Genomic DNA, 27,109 nt, shown 5'->3' with positions numbered 1-27,109 from the left:
CCTTAGAATAGATACCCCAGCAATACCAACCCCGGTGGTGGGTCTGCGAACCAATACAACCTACACCAGAAAGTCCTGGAGGACCGAACGGCCAAAGAAGCCATCCCTCCGGACTTGACTGTCCAGGCAGTAGTGCCTCGCAAAGGTGTGCAGCGAGGCCCACGTGGCCGCCTGGCAAATGTCCTGCAAAGGGACTCCCCGGCCCAGGGCAGTAGTAGCCGCCGTGGCCCGAGTGGAATGGGCCCTCAGCCCAACAGGAGGCTCCTTCCGAGCCAAAGAGTAGCATGCTTTGATGCACAGGACGACCCACCGAGAGATGGTCCGTTTCTGTACCGCCCTTCCCTTCTTCTCACCCACGTAGCCAACAAACAGTTGGTCATCCACCCGGAACTGGCGTGTGCGATCCATATAGAATGAAAGCGCACGTTTTGGGTCCAGACGACGGAGCCGCTCTTCATCCTTTGAAGGATGCGGAGGCGGGAAGAAGGAGGGCAAGGTGATGGACTGCCCAATGTGAAAAGCAGAGACTACCTTGGGCAGGAAAGAAGGTCTAGTCCGAAGAACCACCTTATCAGGATGAACAGACAAGAAAGGAGGTTGAATAGAAAGAGCCTGGAGCTCACTCACTCTCCTGGCAGAGGTGATGGCTACCAGGAAGGCCGTCTTTAAGGTGAGAAGACGGAGAGGACAGGAATGAAGGGGCTCAAAGGGAGCGCACATCAGGAAAGTCAAAACCAGGTTCAAGTCCCACTGAGGCATCACGAACGGAGTCGGAGGATACATGTGCGTGATGCCCTTCAAGAATCTTAACACAATAGGGGACTTGAACAAAGATGGCTGATCAGGTAGCCTCAAGAAGGCGGAAAGGGCAGAAAGATAGCCCTTGATAGTGCCCAGAGCAGAGCCCTGCTGGGCAAGGGAAAGGAGGAAGAGGAGAACCTCAGACAGAGGGGCAGAAAGGGGATCCACAGCCTTTGCTGTGCACCATGCCACAAATCTGTTCCACCGGCAGGCGTATACCGACTTTGTGGAGGGACGCCTGGCTGCCAGAATGACATCACAGACTTCAGGAGGCAAGTCAAATGGCCTCAACTGTCGCCGCTCAATCTCCACGCATGGAGGTGGAGACTGGACAGGTTCGGGTGGAGGACCGTCCCCTGCTGCTGCGACAGAAGGTCCTCCTGAAGGGGCAGGCGGATCGAGGGACCGACTGTCATGCTGAGTAGCTCGGGATACCAGTACCTTCGAGCCCAGTCCGGAGCCACAAGGATAACTTGGGCCCGGTCGCGCCTGATCTTCTTCAGCACTCTGGGCAGAAGTGGTATAGGCGGAAAGGCGTACAACAGACCGCAACTCCACTCGCGCCGAAAGGCGTCGCCGAGCGAGTGCCGTCTTGGAAACTCCAACGCGCAGAACTGATGACATTGCGCGTTCTCTTCTGTGGCGAATAGATCTAACCAAGGCTCTCCCCATTGCTGAAAGAGGCCTCTCGCCACATCCGAGTTCAGACGCCATTCGTGATCCACCGTGCACCGACGGCTGAGTTCGTCCGCCCTGGCGTTCAGAGAACCTGCCAGGTGTTGAACCGTCAGAGTCACGCCCTGACGTTCCAGCCATTGCCAGAGGCGCAGAGCCTCCTGGCAAAGGGTCCACGACCCCACACCGCCCTGTTTGTTGCAGTACCACATGGCGGTGGTGTTGTCCGTGAACACCTGCACCACACTCCCGTTGACAAAGGGGAGGAATGCCTTCAGTGCCAGGCGAATCGCCCGCAGCTCCAACATGTTGATATGGAGCTGGGATTCCGCCGGAGACCAGAGGCCTCTGATCTCCGCCTCTCCCAAGTGGCCACCCCAGCCTTGGAGGGACGCGTCCGTCACAACCACGTGCTCCGGTTGGGGAAGGGAGAGGGATCTGCCCCTGACCCAATCGCGGTCCGTAAGCCACCACTGCAACTGTCTCGCAGTGCCCTCCGAGATCAGGACATGGTCGGATAGGTTGCCCTGATGCTGGGCCCACTGAAACTTCAGGTCCCACTGCAGAGCCCGCATCCGCCACCTGGCGTGATGCACCAGAAGGATGCAGGAGGCCATCAGCCCCAGAAGCCGCAGCGTCAACCTGACCGAAACCCGGGATAACGGCTGAAAGATGGGAATCAGAGCCTGAATATCCCGGACCCGCCGTTCCGGAGGATAAACCCGAAACTGCGCCGAGTCGAGAACCGCTCCGATGAAAAGGAGCTTTTAAGAGGGACACAGGTGTGATTTCGGCACATTGATGGAAAACCCCAGCTCGTGCAGGAGGTCTGCCGTCATCTGAAGGTGGTGGACGACTGTCTGGGGTGAGCCCGCCTTCAACAGCCAGTCGTCGAGGTAGGGAAAGACTGAAACCCCTAACCGGCGCAGATGAGCTGCGACCACCGCCATCACTTTCGTGAACACCCGTGGGGCGCTGGTAAGGCCGAAAGGGAGCACGATAAACTGAAAGTGCTCGTGGCCTACCGTGAACCGCAGGTAACGCCGGTGGGCCGGCAGGACGGGGATGTGAAAATACGCATCCTGCAAGTCCAACGCTACCATCCAGTCTTGTGGGTCTAGAGCAGCCAAGACCTGAGCCAAAGTCAACATCTTGAACTTCTCCTTCCGGAGGAAGCCGTTGACGTTCCGTAGATCCAAGATAGGACGCAGGCCTCCCTTGTCCTTCTTGGGTACCAGAAAGTAGTGGGAGTAGCAACCACACCCTACTTCTGGCCCAGGAACGCGCTCGATGGCCCCCTTGGCCAAGAGGGCCGTAACTTCCTCCTGCAGAAGCGTCAAGTGGTCCCCCGACACACGGTGGTTCTGCGGTGGCATGGCTGGAGGAGTGGACTCGAAGGGGAGGGCATAGCCCCTTCGGACAAGCTGCAGCACCCACCTGTCCGATGTTATCGCGCGCCAGCGGGAGTGGTGATGGCGAACCCTGCCACCCACTGGCGTCACGTGAGCCCGAAAGCTCGGACTAGGAAGGCTTGGATGCAGCAGCGGAGGGAGGCGTGGACTGACCACGCCGCTGGCCTCTACCGCCACCACGGCGGAAACCACGGCCGCCACCGCGCTGGGGAGCGTTCTGCGTCGCGTGGCTGGCAGCACGTGTGGGACCTCCCCTCCCTTGGCCACGAAAGGGCCGAAACGAACCCGTCTGCTGGCGCTGGGTCGAAAGACCCAAGGACTTGGCCGTGACCCTGGAGTCCTTGAAGCGCTCCAGCGCGTGGTCCGCTTTGTCACCAAACAGGCGACTGCCATCAAACGGCATGTCCATGAGTGAATTTTGGACGTCTGGCGAGAAGTTGGCAGATCTCAGCCAAGCATGGCGACGAATCGCCACCGTTGTGGACATCGCCCGTCCCAGTGAGTCGGTCGTGTCGAGACCACAACGGATCGAGTACCGCGCCGCATCCCGGCCTTCAACTAAGGCCCGTGTGAGCTTGTCCCGCACCTCCTGGGGACATTGCGGCAGACACTCCTCGACCGTATCCCACAGGGAGTGGGTGTAGCGGCCCAAGAGGCACGCGGTATTACAAGACCGCAGTCCAGCGCTCAAAGAGGAAAAGACCTTTTTACCAAACTGGTCATACCGCTTTGATTCCCTATCGGGCGGAGCCGACGGAAATGCGGACTGCGAAGTGGAGGCCTGGATCACCAGACTCTCCGGGGAGGGATGGGTGGATAAAAAGGCAGGGTCGTCCGAGCATGGACGGTGACGCCTCGCGACATTCCGGTCAACCGGCGCACCAGAAGCGGGCCTGGACCAGGTGCCCAAAAGGACATCCGACAGGGCCTCATTAAACGGCAGCAGAGGCTCCTGGGGGCATGACTGCGGTTTAAACACTTCGGTCAGAATGTTCGGCTTGACCTTCGCGACGGGGAGCTCAAGGTGCAAGGCCTTGGCAGCCCTCATCAGGACCACCGAATAGGCAGCACCTGCCTCAGACGCCACAGGGGACGGAGAGACAAACCCAGGGTTGGGCGACTCGTCCAGGCCACTGGCATCACCCAGATCACCTACCCAGTCCACATCATACTGGCAGGCACGGGATAGAGGGTCCTCAGACCCCTCCCAACCCTCTCCATACTCATCGTCATCATACCCATATTCTGGGTCGACGATATAGACGTCGGGGTCAACGGGCCCCATCGGCGTCGAATCCGGCGTCGGCCGACGCCGGTCCGACTCCGCGTCCGGAGTCGGGGAGGAAAGGGGGGTGGCGCCGCGCGGCGTCGGTGCCGGGGACCCGACGCCGGCCGGAGCCGACGGCGGAGTCGCTGCACCACGCGGGGGCGGTACCACGGGTTGGCCCACAGGAACCGACGCCGGAGAGGCCGGGAGACCAGCCGGCGACGAACCAGAGGGAACCAGCGGCGCCGGGGCCGGAGCCGCCGGCGGCGCCGGGGCAGGAGCACCCGAACCGCTCGGGCCCCCAGACGGGACCGACGGGCCCGCAGGCGCCGAAGGCCCCGCCGGAGAAGACCTCGCCCTCATAGCAATGAGGAAGGCCTCGATCTCCTCACGCGACGCGCCTTCCCCAGGGACCGACGGGTATGGGGTAGACGGCGTCGGCGACCCACGCGGGGCCGCGGGGGTGGGGTCACCCGAGCCCCCGGCCGCATTACGCGGGCGTCGGGGGGAGTCGGGGGTGCGATGGCGACGCCCCGACTTCTTGTGCTTACCTGACGAGCCGGAGGAATGGTGGCGACTCCCGGAGCGCCCATGGCGGCTCCGCGATCGTTCCCTCGACCGCTCCCTCGACCTCCGACCGGACCGGGACCGCTCTCGACGCGGGGCCGACACCCGGAGCTCGAGAAGCTTGCGGGACCGCTCCCGCCTAGCTTTTCCAGTCAAGGCCCGACAGTCGACGCAGGACTCCACGTCGTGGTCCGCGCCCAGACACCGGAGGCAGAGTCGATGGTGGTCGGTGACCGACATCATGCGGTCGCACTCGTCGCAGCTCTTAAACCCAGGCATCCTACCGGCACCGTAGAAAGATTAAGTTTTACAAACACTTGGTCAAAAGACCGGAGTACTGCTCTTCGGATCTGCGCTAACTGGCGCGGAAAAAAGAAGAACTGACGTCAGCGCGCGGAGGCGGCGTCTATATACTCCAGCGACGTCATCACGGCGCACGACGCCGACGACGCGGAGCCGCAGGGGACGCCTGCAGACGACGCCTACCGACGCGCAGGGGTACTGCTACGCAAAAGTTTCCGGATCCAGACTGACGCCTGGGGATATTCTAAGGTAAGGAATCTAATACTAACCTGTTTCTTTCAGATGTCCCGGACTCGCTGCTTGGGAGGATAAACCTGAAACTGTGCTGTGTTCAGAACCGTTCCGATGAAGAGGAGCTTCTGAGGGAATCTGGTGCGACTTCAGCACGTTGATGGAGAACCCCAGTAAATGCAGGAGGTCGGCTGTAGTCTGGAGGTGGGAGACGACTGCCTGGGGCGAGCCCGCCTTCAACAACCAATCGTCGAGATGGTGTTACAATTAGAAAAAGCATTAAGTTTACTGATTTATCAACTTCAAAAGGATGACTGGCTAACTCTGGCCAACTGGGACCCAAATCAGAAGTGTAGATTACACAGCATTATTAAATGAAGGGTTTATGGGCCATGTGGCTACAAGGGCCTAAACGTTTCTTCCCTGTGCAGACTGTTGAAAGCAATCAATCATAGGTTGTGACTAGGGCATATCTGAAGCTATATGCTCCAATCGTCAAATAAACATAACAGGAAGAAATGCAAATAGCAAGCAATGATGTCGTTGGGACCCTAAGTTAACAGATCATGATGGACCTTGACCCGGTTATCTGATGATTGATGAACGTTCAAAACTAAGCTGTACAATAAAACCAACCTGTCACTCCAAAACTGTACGCATCCAGAACTGCATTTTGAGTAGTTGTAACGCTAACTTGCAGACACAATTCTTCCAGAGACCAGCTGTTTGCCTGGGCAACGTATTGTCTTGTGGCAGTAATGTAAGCCTCAGGGACAAACAAGCCTCCAAGCCATACATGGATATTCTATAAAATAAAAAAAATAAAAAGTTAATTAAGGAGATAAAATTTGGTGAACAATGTAATATTGACAGGAAATACTTATACACACCTTTTACATAGGCATTCACAAGCATTAACATATGTAACATATCCATGTGAAACATTTTATACTTAAGCTTTTATTGGCATTTGGGAAAGTGGATTATTATGTGATGCAGTTGTGAGGCCTTACCATGCAATAATGCAACAATCTCTATCAGGTCCAGTTAGGTTCTATAATAAAACCCTTAGCTCAGGTTAGCTGTGGCACCGAGCAGTGAGGCTTACTCAAAGGAATACATGTAAATTATTCAGAAGTACCAAAATAGTCAATAAGTAAGAAACCCAACTCAATAAAAATCTGACACCAATCTGTAAAAATTTAGTATATTTTTAGCTTAGGTAGACACCAAACAACAAATCTAGCAAGGGAAACGGTAGAAATCACTGTTTTCAATCTTGAGAATGCAATTATTCATTGCAAGAAGTTTAGCAGTTTTGAGCCAATGGGCTAGAACGGTTACTAAAACTCTCTTGAATAGGGCACAACAGGTTCGGGAGCCAGTCACAGTGACCACTCAGGTCCAGGGTGGCAGTTACCTGTCAGGTCCAACAGTCTCAGGGTCTTTCCTGTATCTTTAGGTTTCAATCGATTTTATTGTCGCATTGCATGTCAAATTAACAATACACATTGTAGGAAGGTAGATCCCTGACTATGGTTGCCCCCAACTTTTTTGCCTGGTGTTTTGCTGGTTTTCTGACTTAGTTGACCTGGGACCCTGCTATTCAGGGCCCCAGGCCTACTGCTCTCTCTGTAAAATGGATTCCATGTACCTTAGGTACATATCTAAATTGGATACTGAGTCACCTTATCAGTCCCTGTACAGTGTACCTTAGGTACCCAGGGCATAGGTGTACCCAGGGCCTACCAGGGGCTGCAGCATGTATTATGCCACCCCTCGCTGGCCATCCAAATCTGACACAACTGGCTGCTTGACAGCTGGGGCAAGGTGGTGTAATCACCCTTTGCTGTAGATATAGTATACCTATATCTAACCCTAAAAATGGACACACAGATCTCCTATCAGTCACTCCTATGGCAGGCCTTAACAATCCTGAAGGCAGAGTGCTTGGAATCGTGTGAGATGGTGCTCTGGCATGAGCTGAGCCTGTCTGCGGCTTTCGGGATCCATCCCTTAGCCGTTTCCATGATATCGCATACCATATACTCTTAAGTGCATTATAATCCTCGCGGTTATATGCCAACTCTGGTATCGCTTTATCAAAACATGTCGAGTAAGGTGTCATACGAATTGGAATACTAACCCCTCGCCAATTCTGGCGACGGGGTTAGCATTCCACCCTTCTAGAGGGACACGACATGTATGTAACCCCTAACCCCGGTTAAAGTCAAACAGAGCCTCAGCTCCACAAAATGGATGCTGCCACCGAGACACAAGTCTGCCCTCCTGCTGCTGGGAGTCCTCCCAGAGCAGGAGATAAGGACAAAGGATTTCCTGCCAGGGGCGGTGCCAGCACCGTCCCAGACAGGGTTTTGTGTATTGTAGGTAGGCAGGGCTTTAGAGGAAGGTGACTGCACGTGGCACCCCGGTGCTCACTGTGCATAGGCTGGCTGGAACCAGTTCCAGGGTCACTCCAGACCCTGTGCTGGGGAAAAGCCCGCCAAGGAAGGACTTAGTCGCGTGCCAGCCCCTTTTTACAGGATAAAGGTAGGAACTGGCCCCCTTCCAAATCAGATCATCTTTGAATCCTGAAACTACTTTCCACGAAAGGAACTCAAGACTTCTTCCTAAGATTTCTCCCTTGTGACTAAGGAGTAGTCACCCTGCATCCGCAGGCACCATCTACAGAACACTGCGGTCTGCTGCAAGTCCTTCCTCCGGAATCCGACTGCCCAGCTCGACGAGAACCGGCTTCCCTGGCACCTCTGACCTCTACCTACATCATCAGTCACGCTGAGATTCGTGGGTGTGACGAGACCTCGAGGGACCGGCCATCTTCAAGACTACACGACTTCTGAACAACAAGCCCGCCGAGTGAATTCCTGGTGAGTGCTTTGGGGTCCGAGAAGCCCCCACCCTGAGCAGCTCCAGCACCGAAGAGCAGCCCCCCAGCATCTCCACGATCTGCGTGGGGCCCTTCTGCTTTTTACTGCTCACCGCGTTGTTTGGCTACTAGCCCGCTGGCTTGTGGCCTTCCTGACGACGCCCGACGACATTTATGCTGCTGGTCTGGTTGCTCCAGACTGGCCCTTGCTTCCCTCCATCGGAGAAGTACCCTGGACCCTCCTGGTCCACTCAAGACGCCATTTTAGGTCCACCGCGTGGGCCTTGCATTTGCCAAGACTTGTTGCCCAATCCTGGGTCCAGCGACGTCGACAGCAAGAACCTTCGTGGGACAGCTCGCACCTCCATCCTGGTCGCCGACAACGCCTCCTGGTCCGAGAGACTGCAGAGCCCAGCAGCGCCCACTCACCTGACTGCGGTGACTTCGCCCGGTGCCATCCTGGTGCCCACTTAATCACTGGCTAGTGATTCAAGAACTTGGTCCCCTCTGCTTTCAGGTTTTCTTCTTCCTTGATCCAGGCTTGGATCCTTCGAACTTTTCTTCACTGGTCGCCTGCCAGCAACTTCTTCCTTCCAGGCTCCTGGTCCGGCAACGAGATCCCCAACGTCTTTTCAGACCTATGCAGCTGCAGCCCCTGGGCTAGGTAACTTCGGCACTCCGGTGTCCCAGCATAGCCTCACTATCCAAGGGTCAGGATCCACTGTCATTTTCTCCCTACCAGGTCGGGTTCGCCCGTGAACACTAACTTTGTGAATTCTAGCTTCCATAGACTTTGTCCCGCATCCCGCGTGAGAGTGCGCACTCTGCACCCGAGTCCCCTGGGCCTCCTAGTAGTAATCTAACGATTCCCTAGTCCAGTCCTAGCGATTCCAAAGCCTATTAGAACTGTTACTTACCTGCTAGTAATTCGCATTCCACTTTTAAAGTATATGGTTTCTCGTGCCCCTCGGGCATTTGTGTATAACGTGCTAACTTAAGTATTTTCGTAAGAGTTTTGTTGTGTGCTTAGCTCCCTGTCTCATAAAGAGCCAGGGTAGTCTTGTTATAAATAAATACACTGTTTATTTTCATAACAACTTGTGTGGTGTCCTTTCACTGGGTGTTCAAGGGGTAATGTGATGGTAAAACAGCTGGCTTAACACGCCCTCTAGAGTCTTAGCCTTAGACTGCTCGTATCCATGCTACTAGGATAGCTGGTCTATAAGGTTGACTTACAACCAATCATCAATAAGGGTTGTTTGGACTGATATATAGTGATCACTAGAATAGTGAGCACTCACATCATAAGAGGAGCCTCTCTGTTTCACGTTGTAATCATGCAACTTTTAGACCCCTTTAAGGAAGGAAAGAAAGAAAGATAAAAGAAAGAAATAAATTAAAAAAAACGTTCCCTCCCACCCAGCCCAATGCCCCCCCCCCCCCCAACCCCGGGACCACTTGCTATATAGTATATTGTGTCAGGGTTATTATAGAATTCTTCTGGGTGCATCTGTGATTCAAGTTGCTTCTTAGTCAGCGAGAGGCAGTAACCACAAATAGTGGGTGCAGGTCAGGTATGAAGGGGTGCCAATAGGTTCTGAATGTTCGCCCCGGATGTGAGTTATTCCATCCCCAATATGTCCCATAGCCGTCGGAGCCAGGCCGCGTGAATCGGAGCAGTGGGTGTTCCCCATAGGGCCAGGATGGTCTGATGAGCGTCCCCCAGCGCTATACTAATCTGGCGCCCTCTGCAGGATGAGAGAGGGTACCTGAGAGGGTTAAGGAGGCCTAGTATACTGCGCAATGGAAATCTGGGAAGTTGGGTGAAAAAGTGAGTGTCAATGTCGTCCAGTACCAAAGCCCAGAAAGCTGTGACTCCCGGGCAGTCCCAGAGTAGGTGTGTGAGTGTACCTTTTGCCCCACACTGACACCAGCAATAGTCACTGTGAGAAGTTGGCCTGATATATGATGCTCACTAGTTCTAGTGATCACCTTGTATCAGTCCAAACAACCCTTATGGTGATTGGTTGTAAGTCAACCTTATAGACCAGCAATCCTAATGGTAGCATGGACAAAGCAGTCTTAGGCTAAACTCTTTTGGCATGTGAAGCCAGCTGTTATACCACATATAACCCCTTGAATACCAGATGAAAGGTCACCACACAGGTTGTTATGAAAATAAACAATATATTTATTAATACCAAACACCTCTGAACTCTTTATGAGTTCAGAGGGCTAAGCACATGACAATCTCTTAGGAAAAATACGATAAGTTGCACAAAATTACAATGGTGCCCTAGGGGCACGGCAAACCATATATTAAGTACATGGGTTAAGTAGAACGATTTAGAAAATGAAGATGCCCAGAGGCTGTAGGTTCGCTGGGACTACCCTACCCTAACCTTAGGTAAGTATCAGGAGGCCCACGGGACGCGTGTGCAGAGTGTGAACTCACACGCGAGATGCGGAACAAAGTCAATGGGCAGAACAAATTACGAAAAGGTAAGTAAAAGACAGTTCCTACTAGTTACGACTAAAACGACAGGACACCTGGACACTAGGAGAGTCAATCTACCCTTGAGCACCGAAATGCTCTTGTTACCTCACCCACGGGCTGCGGGTGCATAGGTGTCAAAGTGTGTCGGGTTTCCGCGTTGAAGTCAATGGAGCCTTGAAGAAAGATGCTGCAGGCGACCAGGAGGAAGATGTCCGGTACGATCCACGGGTGGATCGAGGAAGAAGAGGACCTGAAAGCAGAGGGGACAGTGTTCAAAGTCACTAGCCAGTGACCGGTGTGGAACCAGGAGGGAACCAGATGCTGTTGTCGCGATCAGGTTAAAAGTGGACGCTTGTCTCTGCAGCCACGTGGACCAGGAGGTCTCTTCGACGACCAGGATGGAGGCACGAGCTGTCCCACGCAGGCTCTCGCTGTCGGCGGTGTTGGATCCGGAGTCAACAGGCCTTGGCAAAGGCAACCCACGCGGTGAGTGGAAACGGCGTCTAGAGTGGACCAGGAGGGCCAGGGTGCTCCTCTTTTGGAAGGGAGCAAGGGCCAGTCTGGAGCAACCAGACCAGCAGTGTAGATTTCTTGGTTCGTCGTCTAGGAGGTCACTAGCCAGCCGGCAAGTGACCAGACAACGCGTCGAGCAGCAATCAAACAAAAGGGCCCCACGCAGACCTCGTGGATGCTGGTCTTTGGTGCAGGAGCTGCCTCGGGGCTGGGGCTTCTCAATCCCCAAAGCACTTTCTCGAGGATGCCTCTGAAGTCGTGCTGGAAGCGAAGTGCAGTTTCTTCAAGATGGCCGGTCCCACGTGTCTCGTCGCACCCACGGATCTCAGCTGTGCTGCAGATGTAGGTAGAGGTCGGAGAGGTCTGGGAATCCGGGTCTCGTCGGGCTCTGAAGTCTGGATCCGGCAGGAAGGACGACAAAGTGAACCGCTAGGACGCTTGATGGTGCCTGCAGTTGCAGGGTGGACACTCCTTGCCCACAAGGGAGATTCTTCAGTCTTCTGTGGAGCATAACGTCGAAGTCCAGAGTTTCTTTTTGTAAAGTTGTTCAGGATAATCAAATTTGGAATGGGACCACCTCCTACCTTTATTCTTCTAAAGGGGGCTGCACTAGTGACTAGGTGCCTCCCCTGGGTGGGACCAGGAAGGGGATGGTTACACCCCCTATCCTTTTTTTTTTTTTAAATCTTTTTATTGACAGTAGAATCAGATAATATCTCGACATGGTAATTACATTTGTGAAATGCGCATATCAGATGTATATTGAAATACCAGTCACTTACGATAATAGACAGTTTTCATTTTTATGGTGCCAAACAATCCCAACATAACGCCCCCCTCCCACCCGAGGCATTTGTAGGTCTATTTTCAGAAATACAGTTCGCAGCCCAACATATGTGAACATATGACTTGTAGTGTATTTAACACGATCTTATAGGGGATCCTATTGCTGTTTCCTTGTATGTTGTGTCCGTTGTGTGCACCCAGATATAGGTATATCACCCGTTACTCAGGCAGTTCCAGACCAGAAAGCTATCAACCCACCTCCACGGAGGTGTCAGAGGCATCACTTCCCCCCCGTCTCAAACGACCCCATTAATGTGTTCCAGTCTATGGATATAGGGTTCTTTCTGTGTCCCTTGCGTTCTTCCCGCTGCAATATCATGCCTTCGGCCTTACCCCATCTCAGCACCTCTGCCCTCCACATTTCTGGATCAGGAGGCCTATGCGATTTCCATTTCATTGTTAAAGTGCGTGTTGCCAGTAACAGGGCCAGATCAGTGAAGCACGTGCCCACACTCTTCTTCCGTTCTACAGGACCCAGCCCTAATAATGTGTATTCTAGTGCAGCGTATGGTTTGGAGGGGACCAGTCTGGCCAAATCATTATGTACAGTCGTCCAGTAGTACCCCAGTTTCGGGCATTCCCAGAACATATGGGTCAGGCTTGCGTCTTCCGCACTACACCTGGGGCATGTGTCTGCTGCGGTGGGGAACATTGCATGGATGCGGTGTGGCGTCAGGTACGCTCTATGTAGTATCATGAGCTGTATAAATTAGAATTTCGGGTTTCTGGATACCTTTTTCGGGAATGCAAGTATTCTGTCCCATTCCTTGTCCCTGACTGGTCTCCCAATGTCCTGTTCCCATTTGTCTCTTAGAGGCTGTAACGAGACTGCCCTGCCCTCCCGGATACCATGTGTCAGCCATCTAGGTAGGTGACTGCCCGATCCCATTAGGTATTGCATGGTGATCAATGGGTTCGTGGGTGGCTCTTTTCCGTGTGGTGCCCACACCCGTGTGACATAGCGACGTACCCCGGCATGCAGTAGGAATGACCCTCTCGATGTGTGGTGTGTATTGCGAAAGTCTTCAAATGACAAAACCCTACCATCGTGAAAGAAGTCCCCTGCGTGGGTGACACCCACCTCGTGCCACTCCGACAGTGTTCGGTTCGAAAGTGGTCTCAGTCCCACCGGGAGTCCTAGTAGTGGAATCGTAGGGGCGTAGGAGGTCGCGCGAGACGTGTATCTCACTGCCTGTCTCCAGTATGTAATCGCAAGTCTAAGTAGTGGTGGTGGTGCTAGCCGGGGGATCCCGGCTCCCGGCAGCAACAGAGTGTGTATTGTCCCCTTATTCCAGTCCGCTTTGGAGACATGGATTTCGTGCAGGTTCCTCCCGGCTAGCCAATAGGCGAGCCATTGCAGTTGGCAGGCAAAGTTGTATGCCCGAAGGTCTGGCACGCCCATACCTCCCGACGCAGTGGGAAGCTGTAGTTTGGCCAAACTAAGTCTTCTTCTCCCCGCGCCCCATATCAGTTCTGTCAGTAGGGTATCTAGTGTTTTGAACACGGAGGCGGGGATCATGAATGGCATGTTAGTGAAGTAGTAAAGGAGACGGGGTAGTACCACCATCTTAGATATGGTCACCCTGCCCGACACTAATAGTGGCAGTGCCGTCCAAAAGAGTACTTGGGATGTCAGCGCCGTGATTGCTCTCCCTAGGTTGCCATCCAGCATGTCCTTCGCGCCTCTGTAGATCTGCACCCCCAGGTAGCGAAAGGTTGTCTCCGCCACTTGGAAGGTATGCGGTGCGAAGGGTATGTGGGCCTCCGCCTCCGTTGTCGGGAAGTAGAACCCGTATGATTTCGACTCGCTTATAGTAAGCCCTGATAACGAGCAAAAGCTCTCGACGATGTCTGGGATAGGGACTAGGCCCCCCCCCCAAAGTCCCTTAAGTACAGAATAATGTCATCAGCGTATGCCGATACCATATGCGTGACTCCGTCTCTTTTTATGCCCCTGTGCTGTGCCAGACTCCGGAGTTTGCAGAGCAAAGGCTCTAACGTCAGTATAAACAATAGCGGGGACAGTGGGCATCCCTGTCTTGTTCCTCTCGCTATGTCTAGGGGCGTCGAGATGCATCTATTCGTACAGACCCGAGCTGTTGGGCGGGTGTATAGTAGTTGAACCCACTTGATATAGTCGGGCGGGATGCCGAAACGTGCGAGAGTCGCCAGCATGTAGTCCCATCTGAGGGAGTCAAAAGCCTGTTTCAGGTCCAGGGAAATACAACCCTCTCTATGTAGCGTCTCCGGCCCGCTGAGCATAAGTTGGCTGAGCCTCCGTAGGTTCATGGCAGTACTCCTACCTGGTACAAAGCCGCACTGATCGGGGTGGATCAGTCGCGGTATATATTGTGCCAGTCTCGTCGCCAGGATCTTACTCAATATTTTGTAATCAGTGTTCAACAAGGAGAGGGGTCTATAATTGGCTAAGTTTAGGCCGTCTCTGCCTGGTTTCAAGAGTGACACTATTAGGGCCTGAAGTGACGTCTGTGGGAGGCTCCGTGTCTGTAACGCCTCTCGGTATACCACCTGGAGGCGCGGGGCAAGGAGGTCGATGAAAGCACCGTAGAACTCGGCCGGAAGGCCATCTGTGCCTGGCGTTTTATTCCGTGGTAGCGCGCGTATCGCCTGGCGTATCTCCGCTACCGTGATAGGGCAAGACAGCTCCTTGCATTGATGATCTGCAAGTCTCGGCAAGTCTATTCCCTCCATGAACTCCTCAAACGCCGTGTCTGGCAGCGGTCTGGGCGGGCCGTATAATGTTGCATAGTAAGTCCTAAATGCTGTGTTAATGCCCAGTTGGGTCAATGTTCGGGAACTCCCCCTGGTCGAGTACCTCCATAATTGGCAAGTGTATTGGGTCATCCCGTATCCTTCGAGCTAGCAAGGGTCTTTCTGCCTGTGCATGTTGTCTGCATGTGTACTCCCTAATATCCAGCACTCGCAATTCCTCTAGCAGTTCTGCATGCTGTATGTGCGCCTCTTGGAGTGGCGTGAATGGTATGTTTGTGCCAGCAGCCTCACTCTCAAGCATAGCCAGTCTCCCTTCCACCTCTTTGAGCCTTTCCATAACTATATGCCGCATGCCCACCCGTGTGCTCATTGCCTCGCCTCTAATGGACACTTTGAATGTGTGAGAAGTTGGCCTGATATGCAGTGCTCACTATTCTAGTGATCACTATGTATCAGTCCAAACAACCCTTATTGATGATTGGTTGTAAGTCAACCTTATAGACTAGCTATCCTAGTAGCATGGATACGAGCAGTCTAAGGCTAAGACTCTAGAGGGCGTGTTAAGCCAGCTGTTTTACCATCACATTACCCCTTGAACACCAAGTGAAAGGACACCACACAAGTTGTTATGAAAATAAACAGATATTTATTTATAACAAGACTACCCTGGCTCTTTATGAGACAGGGAGCTAAGCACACAACAAAACTCTTACGAAAATACTTTAAGTCGCACAATTTACACAAATGCCCTAGGGGCACGAAAAACCATATACTACAAAAGTGGAATGCGAAATTACTAGCAGGTAAGTACTACTCTCATAGGCTTTGGGATCGCTAGGACTGGACTACTGAACCTTTAGATTGCTAGCAGGAGACCTAGGGACGTCGTGTGCAGAGTGGGAACTCTCACGCGTAATGCGGAACAAAGTCTATGGATCCTAGTAAATGCAAAGTTAGTGTTTTCGGGCGAACCCGACTAGGTAGGTCAAAAACGAAAGTGGATCTAGACACTTAGAGAGTGGGCCTAAGCTGGAGCACCGGAGTATTCGGTTTACCTAGCCCAGGGGCTGCGGCTGCATAGGGTTCAAGTGTCGTCGGGTTTCTTCGTTGATGAACCAGGAGCCTGAAGAAAGAGTTGCTGGCAGGCGACCAGTGAAGAAGAGTTCGAAGAGATCCAAGCCTGGATCAGGGAAGAAGAAGACCTGAAAGCAGAGGGGACCAAGTTCTGAATCACTAGCCAGTGATTAAGTGGGCACCAGGATGGCACCGGGCGAAGTCACCGCAGTCAGGTGAGTGGGCGCTGCTGGGCTCTGCAGTCTCTCGGACCAGGAGGCGTTGTCGGCGACCAGGATGGAGGTGCGAGCTGTCCCACGAAGGTTCTTGCTGTCGACGTCGCTGGACCCAGGATTGGGGCAACAAGTCTTGGCAAATGCAAGGTCCACGCGGTGGACCTAAAATGGCGTCTTGAGTGGACCAGGAGGGTCCAGGATACTTCTCTGATGGAGGGAAGCAAGGGCCAGTCTGGAGCAACCAGACCAGCAGTGTTTGTTGTCGTGGAGCGTCGTGAAGGGGCCACTAGCCAACGGGCAAGCGACCTGGACAACGCGGTGAGCAGCAAAGAGCAGAAGGGCCCCACGCAGATCTCGTGGATGCAGGGGGGCTGAACTTCGGTGCTGGAGCTGCTCAGGGTCGGGGCTTCTCTTACCCCAAAGCACTCAGTCGAGGGTCACTCGGGAGTCGTGCTGGACAAGCGTCGTGCAGTTCTGAAGATGGCCGGTCCCTCGAGGTCTCGTCACACCCACGGATCACAGCTGGGCTGATGATGTAGGTTGAGGTCAGAGGTGCCAGGGAAGCCGGTTCTCGTCGTGCTGGAGCAGTCTTGATCCGAAGGAGAGACTGGCAACAAACCGCGATGCTTGGTTGGTGCCTGCTGCTGCAGGGTGACTACTCCTTAGTCACAAGGGAGAAATCTTGGGAAGAGTCTTGAGTTCCTTCTTGTAGAAAGTTGGTTCAGGATTCAAAGATGATCTGAATTGGAAGGGGGCCAGTTCCTACCTTTATCCTGCAAAAAGGGGCTGGCACGCGACTAAGTCCTGCCCTATGGGTGGGACTAGGAGCGGGGTGGTTACAGCTCTCTCCTTTGGCGGGCTTTCCCCAGGCCAGGGGCTGGAGTGCCCCTGGAACTGGTTTCAGCCGGCCTATGCATAGTGAGCACCGGGGTGCCACTTGCAGTCACCTTCCTCTAAAGCCCTGTCTACCTAGAATACACAAAATCCTGTCTGGGACGGTGCTGGCACCGCCCCTGGCAGGAAACCCTTTGTCCTTGCCTCCTGGGCTGGGAGGACTCCCAGCAGCAGGAGGGCAGACTTGTGTCTCGGTGGCAGCATCCATTTTGTGGAGCTAAGGCTCTGTCTGACTTTAACCGGGGTTACAGGTTACATAGATGTCGTGTCCCTCTAGAAGGGTGGAATGCTAACCCCGTCGCCAGAATTGGCGAGGGGTTAGTATTCCAATTCGTATGACACCTTACTCGACATGTTTTGATAAAGCGATACCAGAGTTGGCATATAACCGCGAGGATTATAATGCACTTAAGAGTATATGGTATGCGATATCATGGAAATGGCTAAGGGATGGATCCCGAAAGCCGCAGACAGGCTCAGCTCATGCCAGAGCACTATCTCACACGATTCCAAGCACTCTGCCTTCAGGATTGTCAAGGCCTGCCATAGGAGTGACTGATAGGAGATCTGTGTGTCCATTTTAGGGTTAGATGAACAAGTTACTTACCTTCGGTAACGATATATCTGTAAGAAACAGTAGTTAGTATTAGATTCCTTACCTTAGAATATCCCCAGGCGTCAGTCTGGATCCGGAAACTTTTGCGGAGCAGTACCCCTGCGCGTCGGTAGGCGTCGTCTGCAGGCGTCCCCTGCGGCTCCGCGTCGTCGTGCGCCGTGATGACGTCGCTGGAGTATATAGACGCCGCCTCCGCGCGCTGACGTCAGTTCTTTGCACACAGCTTTTCCGCGCCAGAACACGCAGAGCCATGTGAGAACTAACACTGGTGCCATTTGAAACTAGGGCCCTGAAAGGGATGACCTTAACCCTAGGTATCAGTTCGCAGAACAGGGAGGACGGGTGGGGCGGTAAGGAATCTAATACTAACTACTGTTTCTTACAGATATATCGTTACCGAAGTTAAGTAACTTGTTCATCTGAAAGAAACAGGTTAGTATTAGATTCCTTACCTTAGAATAGATACCCCAGCAATACCAACCCCGGTGGTGGGTCTGCGAACCAATACAACCTACACCAGAAAGTCCTGGAGGACCGAACGGCCAAAGAAGCCGTCCCTCCGGACTTGACTGTCCAGGCAGTAGTGCCTCGCAAAGGTGTGCAGCGAGGCCCACGTAGCCGCCTGGCAAATGTCCTGCAAAGGGACTCCCCGGCCCAGGGCAGTAGTAGCCGCCGTGGCCCGAGTGGAATGGGCCCTCAGCCCAACAGGAGGCTCCTTCCGAGCCAAAGAGTAGCATGCTTTGATGCACAGGACGACCCACCGAGAGATGGATCGTTTCTGTACCGCCCTTCCCTTCTTCTCACCCACGTAGCCAACAAACAGTTGGTCATCCACCCGGAACTGGCGTGTGCGATCCATGTAAAATGAAAGCGCACGTTTTGGGTCCAGACGATGGAGCCGCTCTTCATCCTTTGAAGGATGCGGAGGCGGGAAGAAGGAGGGTAAGGTGATGGACTGCCCGATGTGAAAAGCAGAAACTACTTTGGGCAGGAAAGAAGGCCTAGTCCTAAGAACCACCTTGTCGGGATGGACGGACAAGAAAGGAGGTTTAACAGAAAGAGCCTGGAGCTCACTCACTCTCCTGGCAGAGGTGATGGCAACCAGGAAGGCCGTCTTTAAAGTGAGAAGACGGAGAGGACAGGAATGAAGCGGCTCAAAGGGAGCGCACATCAAGAATGTCAGAACCAGGTTCAAGTCCCACTGAGGCATCACGAACGGAACAGGAGGATACATGTGCGTGATGCCTTTCAAGAATCTCAGTACAATAGGGGACTTGAATAAAGATGGCTGATCAGGTAGCCTTAAGAAGGCGGAAAGGGCAGAAAGGTAGCCCTTGATAGTGCCCAGAGCAGAGCCCTGCTGGGCAAGAGAAAGAAGGAAGAGGAGAACCTCGGAAAGAGGGGCAGAAAGGGGATCCACAGCCTTTGCTGTGCACCATGCCACAAATCTTTTCCACCGGCAGGCGTATACCGACTTTGTGGAGGGACGCCTGGCTGCCAGAATCACATCACAGACTTCAGGAGGCAAGTCGAATGGCCTCAACTGTCGCCGCTCAATCTCCACGCATGGAGGTGGAGGCTGGACAGGTTCGGGTGGAGGACCGTCCCCTGCTGCTGCGACAGAAGGTCCTCCTGAAGGGGCAGGCGGATCGAGGGACCGACTGATATGCTGAGTAGCTCGGGATACCAGTATCTTCGAGCCCAGTCCGGAGCCACAAGGATAACTTGGGCCCGGTCGCACCTGATCTTCTTCAGCACTCTGGGCAGAAGTGGTATAGGCGGAAAGGCGTACAACAGACCGCAACTCCACTCGCGCCGAAAGGCGTCGCCGAGCGAGTGCCGTCTTGGAAACTCCAACGCGCAGAACTGATGACATTGCGCGTTCTCTTCTGTGGCGAATAGATCTAACCAAGGCTCTCCCCATTGCTGAAAGAGGCCGTTCGCCACGTCTGAGTTCAGACGCCATTCGTGATCCACCGAGCACCGACGGCTGAGTTCGTCCGCCCTGGCGTTCAGAGAACCTGCCAGGTGTTGAACCGTCAGAGTCACGCCCTGACGTTCCAGCCATTGCCAGAGGCGCAGAGCCTCCTGGCAAAGGGTCCACGACCCCACACCGCCCTGTTTGTTGCAGTACCACATGGCGGTGGTGTTGTCCGTGAACACCTGCACTACACTCCCGTTGACAAAGGGGAGGAATGCCTTCAGTGCTAGGCGAATCGCCCGCAGCTCCAACATGTTGATATGGAGCCGGGACTCCGCCGGACACCAGATGCCTCTGATCTCCGCCTCTCCCAAGTGGCCTCCCCAGCCCTGGAGGGACGCGTCCGTCACAACTACGTGCTCCGGTTGGGGAAGGGAGAGGGATCGGCCCCTGACCCAATCGCGGTCCGTAAGCCACCACTGCAACTGTCTCGCAGTGCCCTCCGAGATCAGGACATGGTCGGACAGGTTGCCCTGATGCTGGGCCCACTGAAACTTCAGGTCCCACTGCAGAGCCCGCATCCGCCATCTGGCGTGATGCACCAGAAGGATGCAGGAGGCCATCAGCCCCAGAAGCCGCAGCGTCAACCTGACCGAAACCCGGGACAACGGCTGAAAGATGGGAATCAGAGCCTGAATATCCCGGACCCGCCGTTCTGGAGGATAAACCCGAAACTGCGCCGAGTCGAGAACCGCTCCGATGAAAAGGAGCTTTTGAGAGGGACACAGGTGTGATTTCGGCACATTGATGGAAAACCCCAGCTTGTGCAGGTGGTTTGCCGTCATCTGAAGGTGGTGGACGACTGTTTGGGGCGAGCCCGCCTTCAACAACCAGTCGTCGAGGTAGGGGAAGACTGAAACCCCTAACCGGCGCAGATGAGCTGCGACCACCGCCATCACTTTCGTGAACACCCGTGGGGCGCTGGTAAGGCCGAATGGGAGCACGATAAACTGAAAGTGCTCGTGGCCTACCGTGAACCGCAGGTAACGCCGGTGGGCCGGCAGGACGGGGATGTGAAAATACGCATCCGTCAAGTCCAACGCTACCATCCAGTCTTGTGGGTCTAGAGCAGCCAAGACCTGAGCCAAAGTCAACATCTTGAACTTCTCCTTCCGGAGGAAGCCGTTGACGTTCCGTAGGTCCAAGATAGGACGTAGGCCCGCTTTGTCCTTCTTGGGTACCAGAAAGTAGTGGGAGTAGCAACCACACCCTACTTCTGGCCCAGGAACGCGCTCGATGGCCCCCTTGGCCAAGAGGGCCGTAACTTCCTCCTGCAGAAGTGTCAAGTGGTCCCCCGACACACGGTGGTTCTGCGGTGGCATGGCTGGAGGAGTGGTCTCGAAGGGGAGGGAGTAGCCCCTTCGGACGAGCTGCAGCACCCACCTGTCTGACGTGATCGTGCGCCAGCGGGAGTGTTGATGGCGAACCCTGCCACCCACTGGCGTCACATGGGCCCGAAAGCTCGGACTAGGAAGATTTGGAGGCTGCTGCGGGGGGAGGTGTGGACTGACCTCGCCGCTGTCCCCTACCGCCACCCCGGCGGAATCCACGGCCGCCACCGCGCTGAGGAGCGTTCTGCGGTGCGTGGCTGGCAGCACGTGTGGGACCGCCCCTTCCGTGGCCACGAAAGGAGCGAAACGAACCCGTCTGCTGGCGCTGGGTCGAGAGACCCAAGGACTTGGCCGTGACCCTGGAGTCCTTGAAGCGCTCAAGCGCGTTGTCCGCTTTGTCGCCGAACAGGCGACTGCCATCGAAAGGCATGTCCATGAGGGCATTCTGGACATCCGGCGAGAAGTTGGCGGATCTCAGCCAAGCATGGCGACGAATCGCCACCGTCGTGGACATAGCCCGTCCCAGCGAGTCGGTCGTGTCAAGACCACACCGTATGGAATACCTCGCCGCGTCCCGGCCTTCAATCAAGGCCTGGTTGAGCTTGTCCCGCACCTCCTGCGGGCATTGCGGCAGACACTCCGCGACCGTATCCCACAGAGAGTGGGTGTAGCGGCCTAAGAGGCATGCGGTATTGCAAGACCGCAGTCCTGCACTCAAAGACGAGAAGACCTTCTTGCCAAATTGGTCATATCGCTTAGATTCCCGATCGGGCGGGGCCGTCGGGAATGCGGACTGGGAAGGGGAGGCTTGGATCACCAGACTCTCCGGGGAGGGATGGGTGGAGAGGAAGGCAGGGTCGTCCGAACATGGACGGTGACGCCTGGCAACGTTTCGGTCAACAGGTGAACCGGAAGCGGGCCTGGACCAGGTGCCCAAAAGGACATCCGTCAGAGCGTCATTAAACGGCAGCAGAGGCTCCTGTGGGCATGACTGCGGTTTGAATACCTCGGTCAGGATGTTAGGCTTCACCTTAGCGACGGGGAGCTCAAGGCTCAAGGCCTTGGCAGCCCTCATCAGTACCACCGAATAGGCAGCCCCAGCCTCCGACGCCACAGTGGGAGGCGAGACAAACCCAGGATTAGGCGACTCGTCCAGACCACTGGCATCACCTAAGTCACCTACCCAGTCCACGTCGTACTGGCATGCTCGTGACAAAGGGTCCTCAGACCCCTCCCAACCCTCTCCATAATCGTCCTCATCGCCATAGTTCGAGTCAACGATATAGACCGGCTCCTCTGAGCCAAGGGGCCCCAACGGCGCCGGACTCGGCGCCGGACGATGCCGGTCCGACTCCGCGTCAGGAGTCAGAGAGGGAATGGGGGTGGCGCCGGAGCCCCGACGCCGGCCGGAACCGACGGCGGAGTCACGGCGCCGCGCGGAGGTGGCACCACGGGTTGCCCCGATGGAATCGGCGCCGGAGAGGCCGGTTGACCAGCCGGCGACGACCCTGAAGGGCCCAGCGGCGCCGGGGCCGGAGCCGCCGGCGGCGTCGGGGCAGGTGCACCCGAACCGCTCGGGCCCCCAGACGGGACCGACGGGCCCGCAGGCCCCGCCGGAGGAGACATCGCCCTCATAGCCATGAGGAACTCCTCAATCTCCTCGCGCGACGCGCCTTCCCCAGGGACCGACGGGTATGGGGCAGACGGCGTCGGCGACCCACGCGGGGCCGCGGCCACCCGAACCCCCGGCCGCATCACGCGGGCGTCGGGGGGAGTCGGGGGTACGATGACGACGCCCCGACTTCTTGTGTCGCTTACCTGAGGAACCGGAGGAATGGTGGCGACTCCCGGAGCGCTCATGGCGGCTCCGCGATCGTTCTCTCGACCGCTCCCTCGACCTCCGGCCGGACCGGGACCGCTCTCGACGCGGGGCCGACACCCGGAGCTCGAGCAGCTTGCGGGACCGCTCCCGCCTAGCCTTACTCGTCAAGGCCCGGCAGTCGACGCAGGACTCCACGTCGTGGTCCGGGCCCAGACACCGGAGGCAGAGTCGATGGTGGTCGGTGACCGACATCAGGCGGTCGCACCCGTCGCAACTTTTAAAACCGGGCATCCTACCGGCACCTGAAGAAGAGTTAGATGTAACAAAAACTTGGTCAAAAGACCGGAGTACTGCTCTTCGGATCTGCGCTAACTGGTGCGGAAAAAAGAAGAACTGACGTCAGCGCGCAGAGGCGGCGTCTATATACTCCAGCGACGTCTTCACGGCGCACGACGCCGACGACGCGGAGCCGCAGGGGACGCCTGCAGACGACGCCTACCGACGCGCAGGGGTACTGCTACGCAAAAGTTTCCGGATCCAGACTGACGCCTGGGGATATTCTAAGGTAAGGAATCTAATACTAACCTGTTTCTTTCAGATTGTCCAGCTTCTTGGATTCCCTATCCGGAGGGGCGGAAGGGAACGTGCTCTGGGAAGTAGAGGCTTGGACAACCCAGCTCTCAGGGAAGGGGTGTTGGAAGAGGAAGAGGGGGGGGTCGCCCGGAGTCGGACGGTGGAGTCAGGCCACGTTCCTGTCCACAGGAGCCCCTGTGTTGGGCCTGGACCAGGTGCCCAAAAGAACGTCAGACAGTGCTTCATTAAAAGGCAGCAAGGGCTCCGAAGAGGTTGCCGCCGGCTGGAGCACTTCTGTCAGGAGGTTAGTCCTGACAGCCACAGTAGGAAGTACGAGGTGGAGGGCCTTGGCTGCCCTACGCAACATCACTGCATAACTGGCTTCCTCCTCCGTAGCCACGGTAGGAGGAGACAGCATGCCAAGGTCAGGTGAGGTGTAAAGAAAAACAGTGGTTCTGTCACCCGACAGAACAACTGTTTTTCTTTGCATATCCATGCCAAGGTTCTGAGGGATAATGGGTTTCCCCATTGTTTATTGAAGGTCAGGTGAGGTGTCAAGACAACTGCCTTTCCCCAAATCCTCTATCCAGTCCAGATCATAAGCACACTCCTGTGCTAGAGGGTCCTCAGACCCCTTCCAGTCCTCCCTTCCTCCAAAGTCTGTGGAACAGGCTGAAAATAAGGAGGAGGGACATAGGGCAAAAAAGGGCCCCATCCGGCACCGTGTCCGGGTCACGGCTGAACCTGGGGACATCATCCCGAGGAGCGGGAGACGTCGGTGGTGGTGCCGGGGAGGACGGCGCCTGTGGAGGTATGTGAGAAAGTGGCTCTATATATACTGGACCAAAGTAAGGTACAGTGTGTATAGAGTCCACAACCCCCAGAGGTATAACAGAGGTTAAAGTCAGGGCTGACCTTACTCTCAAAAGTGGTAGCTTGGTTGAGCAGTAAGGCAGCACCAGAGGACAGTGTAAAGCATTTGTTGTACACACTCAGTCAGCAAAGGGTTTCACACACTCAAGGACTGAACTCCAGGCCAATTGTTCTTATATCAACAGATATAGTTGTTTTATTTTTAGAACCAACAGCTATCAAAATATTCTTTTCTCAATATGAGTGATCTCAGATGAGTACTTTGCAGAAAGGCAATAAACTTTGTAATTACAATAGGTACAGGGGTTGCAGTAGGCAACACAATTCTAAACACAATTTAGCATTGAGCTCAATGGGTTTTTCTATATAAATGCAGGTAATTACCTAATAGATTACTTTTTTAATCCCAGGACTGGATCCTAGATTCAGTCTCGGGTCTAAGCTGGAAATAGTTTAGTAAAAACGTTTTGGTTGCAGTGATTTTTAAGTAATAAAAAGCTATTTTAAAAGTTCACACTTCGAAACTTTTCAATGAAAATCTGGCAATGTTATCCAATGGGAGAAAGTTCAGGTTGCAGGTAAAGTACGATCTCGTTACTTTTGTAATCCAGTACTGGGCTCCTAGGTCCAGCACTGGGGTCTCAACTTAGGTAAGTAATTATGTTTCAGTATTTCGTATGATTTTTAAAGAATATTTCAAGTTTTCAAAAGTAGACACTTCGAAGAAATTTCATAGAAAAGCAGACAATGGATTCCTATGGAGAAAATACAGGTTACTAGTAAACTCGGTTAGGATTACTTTTGCGGTTCAGTACTGGGCTACAAGGTACAGTACTGGCTTCTCTCCTGATCCCAGGTGAGTACTTCAGATTCGGTTGATTTTATATGAATATTTTAAGTTTTCAAAACTTCACACTTAAAAGATTTTTCAAGTCAAACCAGTCAATGTTATCCAATGGCAGGTAAGTGAGTTACCGGTTTCCAGGTGAGTACTCAACTGGTGAAGTTAAGGTTCTGGGCATAGACTCAGGAGTCCCCCAGGGTCAGGTAGGTACAGTTGGTTCACCCTCAGCGGCCGGGTGCAGAGGTAGTTAGGCCCAATGTTATCCAATGGGGGGCAGGGGGCCTCCAGTTGGTTGCTGCTGGCTAGCAGGCCACGCGGCTGTGGGAGCTGGGCTCCCGGTCACTTGCTCAGGGCAAATAGGGAAGTAGGATAGGGTACAGGGTGCTTTTGAGCCGTCGGGCGCTCAATGTCATTCAATGAGGAACTTAAAAAGGAAACAAAGGCTGCAGGCTCGGGGACGGAGGATCTTCTGGAGCGACCAACACTTCGAGGGGTTAGTTGGGATCTTGGAGGATGGGTAGGCACCCAGGAGTTGGGCACAGGGGGCCGGGGCAGGGGTGTCTTTTGAGGTCGGGAAATCTTACCCCTTGCTGGTTGCGGTCGGAGGCATCCTTTGTCCTGAGGCTGCAGGCGTCGTCGGGGTCATCAAGGAGGGTCTTTGGGCACTGGACTTCAGGTCCCAGTCGCCGGGGGGGCGTCCTCGTGGTCCAGGATCACTCGGGCACGGGCCGGGCTCGGCGGGTGCAGAGTGGATTGGTCCGGAGCTTTCTGGCTGGCACCAGGGGTGTTGTTGCAGCAGAGCCTCTGCTGATGGGAGTCCCAGGCTTTAAGAGGGTCAAGGCAGGCAGGTCCTCTGGGTGTCCCAAGGTTGCTGTCCGCAGGAGTCGCCGGGATTAGGCAGGAGCAGGTTCCAGGATCGACAGGCCGGTAGGGATGGGGCCAAGTCAGTTGTTGTTGTCGCGTTGTTAGCAACTGCATGGTGGGTCTTCTTCCTCTTGATCTTCTTTCTTTTTTTCTTATCAGGATCTGGCGAATGAAGGTTCAGGGAGCCCCATAATACTGAATTTAGGGGCATTACAGGTAGGGCAAGGGCAGGGACCAATAGGTCCCTGTTCTGGGGTGGGTCACCCCCTAGCCTGCTCCTCTCAGGTGGGAGGGGGGCAGGAGCCTAGCTGTGATTGGGCAGGGCTCCCCATCTTCAAGATGGCCGGAGCCCGGGGTCATGCTTCACCTCGTCTCCCCCACCTGAGGGGTGGGGTTGGCACAGGCTTACAACCCCCCTTCCTGACGAACAAGTTACTTACCTTCGGTAACGATATATCTGTAAGAAACAGTAGTTAGTATTAGATTCCTTACCTTAGAATATCCCCAGGCGTCAGTCTGGATCCGGAAACTTTTGCGTAGCAGTACCCCTGCGCGTCGGTAGGCGTCGTCTGCAGGCGTCCCCTGCGGCTCCGCGTCGTCGGCGTCGTGCGCCGTGATGACGTCGCTGGAGTATATAGACGCCGCCTCCGCGCGCTGACGTCAGTTCTTTGCACACAGCTTTTCCGTGCCAGAACACGCAGAGCCATGTGAGAACTAACACTGGTGCCATTTGAAACTAGGGCCCTGAAAGGGATGACCTTAACCCTAGGTATCAGTTCGCATAACGGGGAGGACGGGTGGGGCGGTAAGGAATCTAATACTAACTACTGTTTCTTACAGATATATCGTTACCGAAGGTAAGTAACTTGTTCATCTGAAAGAAACAGGTTAGTATTAGATTCCTTACCTTAGAATAGATACCCCAGCAATACCAACCCCGGTGGTGGGTCTGCGAACCAATACAACCTACACCAGAAAGTCCTGGAGGACCGAACGGCTAAAGAAGCCGTCCCTCCGGACTTGACTGTCAGCGAGGCCCACGTAGCCGCCTGGCAAATGTCCTGCAAAGGGACTCCCCGGCCCAGGGCAGTAGTAGCCGCCGTGGCCCGAGTGGAATGGGCCCTCAGCCCAACAGGAGGCTCCTTCCGAGCCAAAGAGTAGCATGCTTTGATGCACAGGACGACCCACCGAGAGATGGATCGTTTCTGTACCGCCCTTCCCTTCTTCTCACCCACGTAGCCAACAAACAGTTGGTCATCCACCCGGAACTGGCGTGTGCGATCCATGTAA

At 54.7% G+C, this 27,109-nt stretch overlaps 1 protein-coding gene across 1 annotated transcript in view; it reads right to left on the bottom strand.

Annotated features, from left to right (window-relative positions):
• The window catches only part of DYNC1H1 (dynein cytoplasmic 1 heavy chain 1), a 1,596,152-nt gene that overhangs the window by 139,128 nt on the left and 1,429,915 nt on the right, over window positions 1–27,109 (bottom strand). The window contains exon 76 of the mRNA XM_078660192.1: window positions 5,893–6,061. Within this exon, the coding sequence (XP_078516318.1) occupies window positions 5,893–6,061 (169 nt within the window). The remainder of the gene's footprint in view (window positions 1–5,892; window positions 6,062–27,109) is intronic.

The sequence above is a fragment of the Lissotriton helveticus genome, chromosome 9 (assembly GCF_964261635.1).
Source record: "Lissotriton helveticus chromosome 9, aLisHel1.1, whole genome shotgun sequence".
NCBI lineage: Eukaryota > Metazoa > Chordata > Amphibia > Caudata > Salamandridae > Lissotriton > Lissotriton helveticus.
This window is presented reverse-complemented; position numbering and strand designations above follow the sequence as displayed.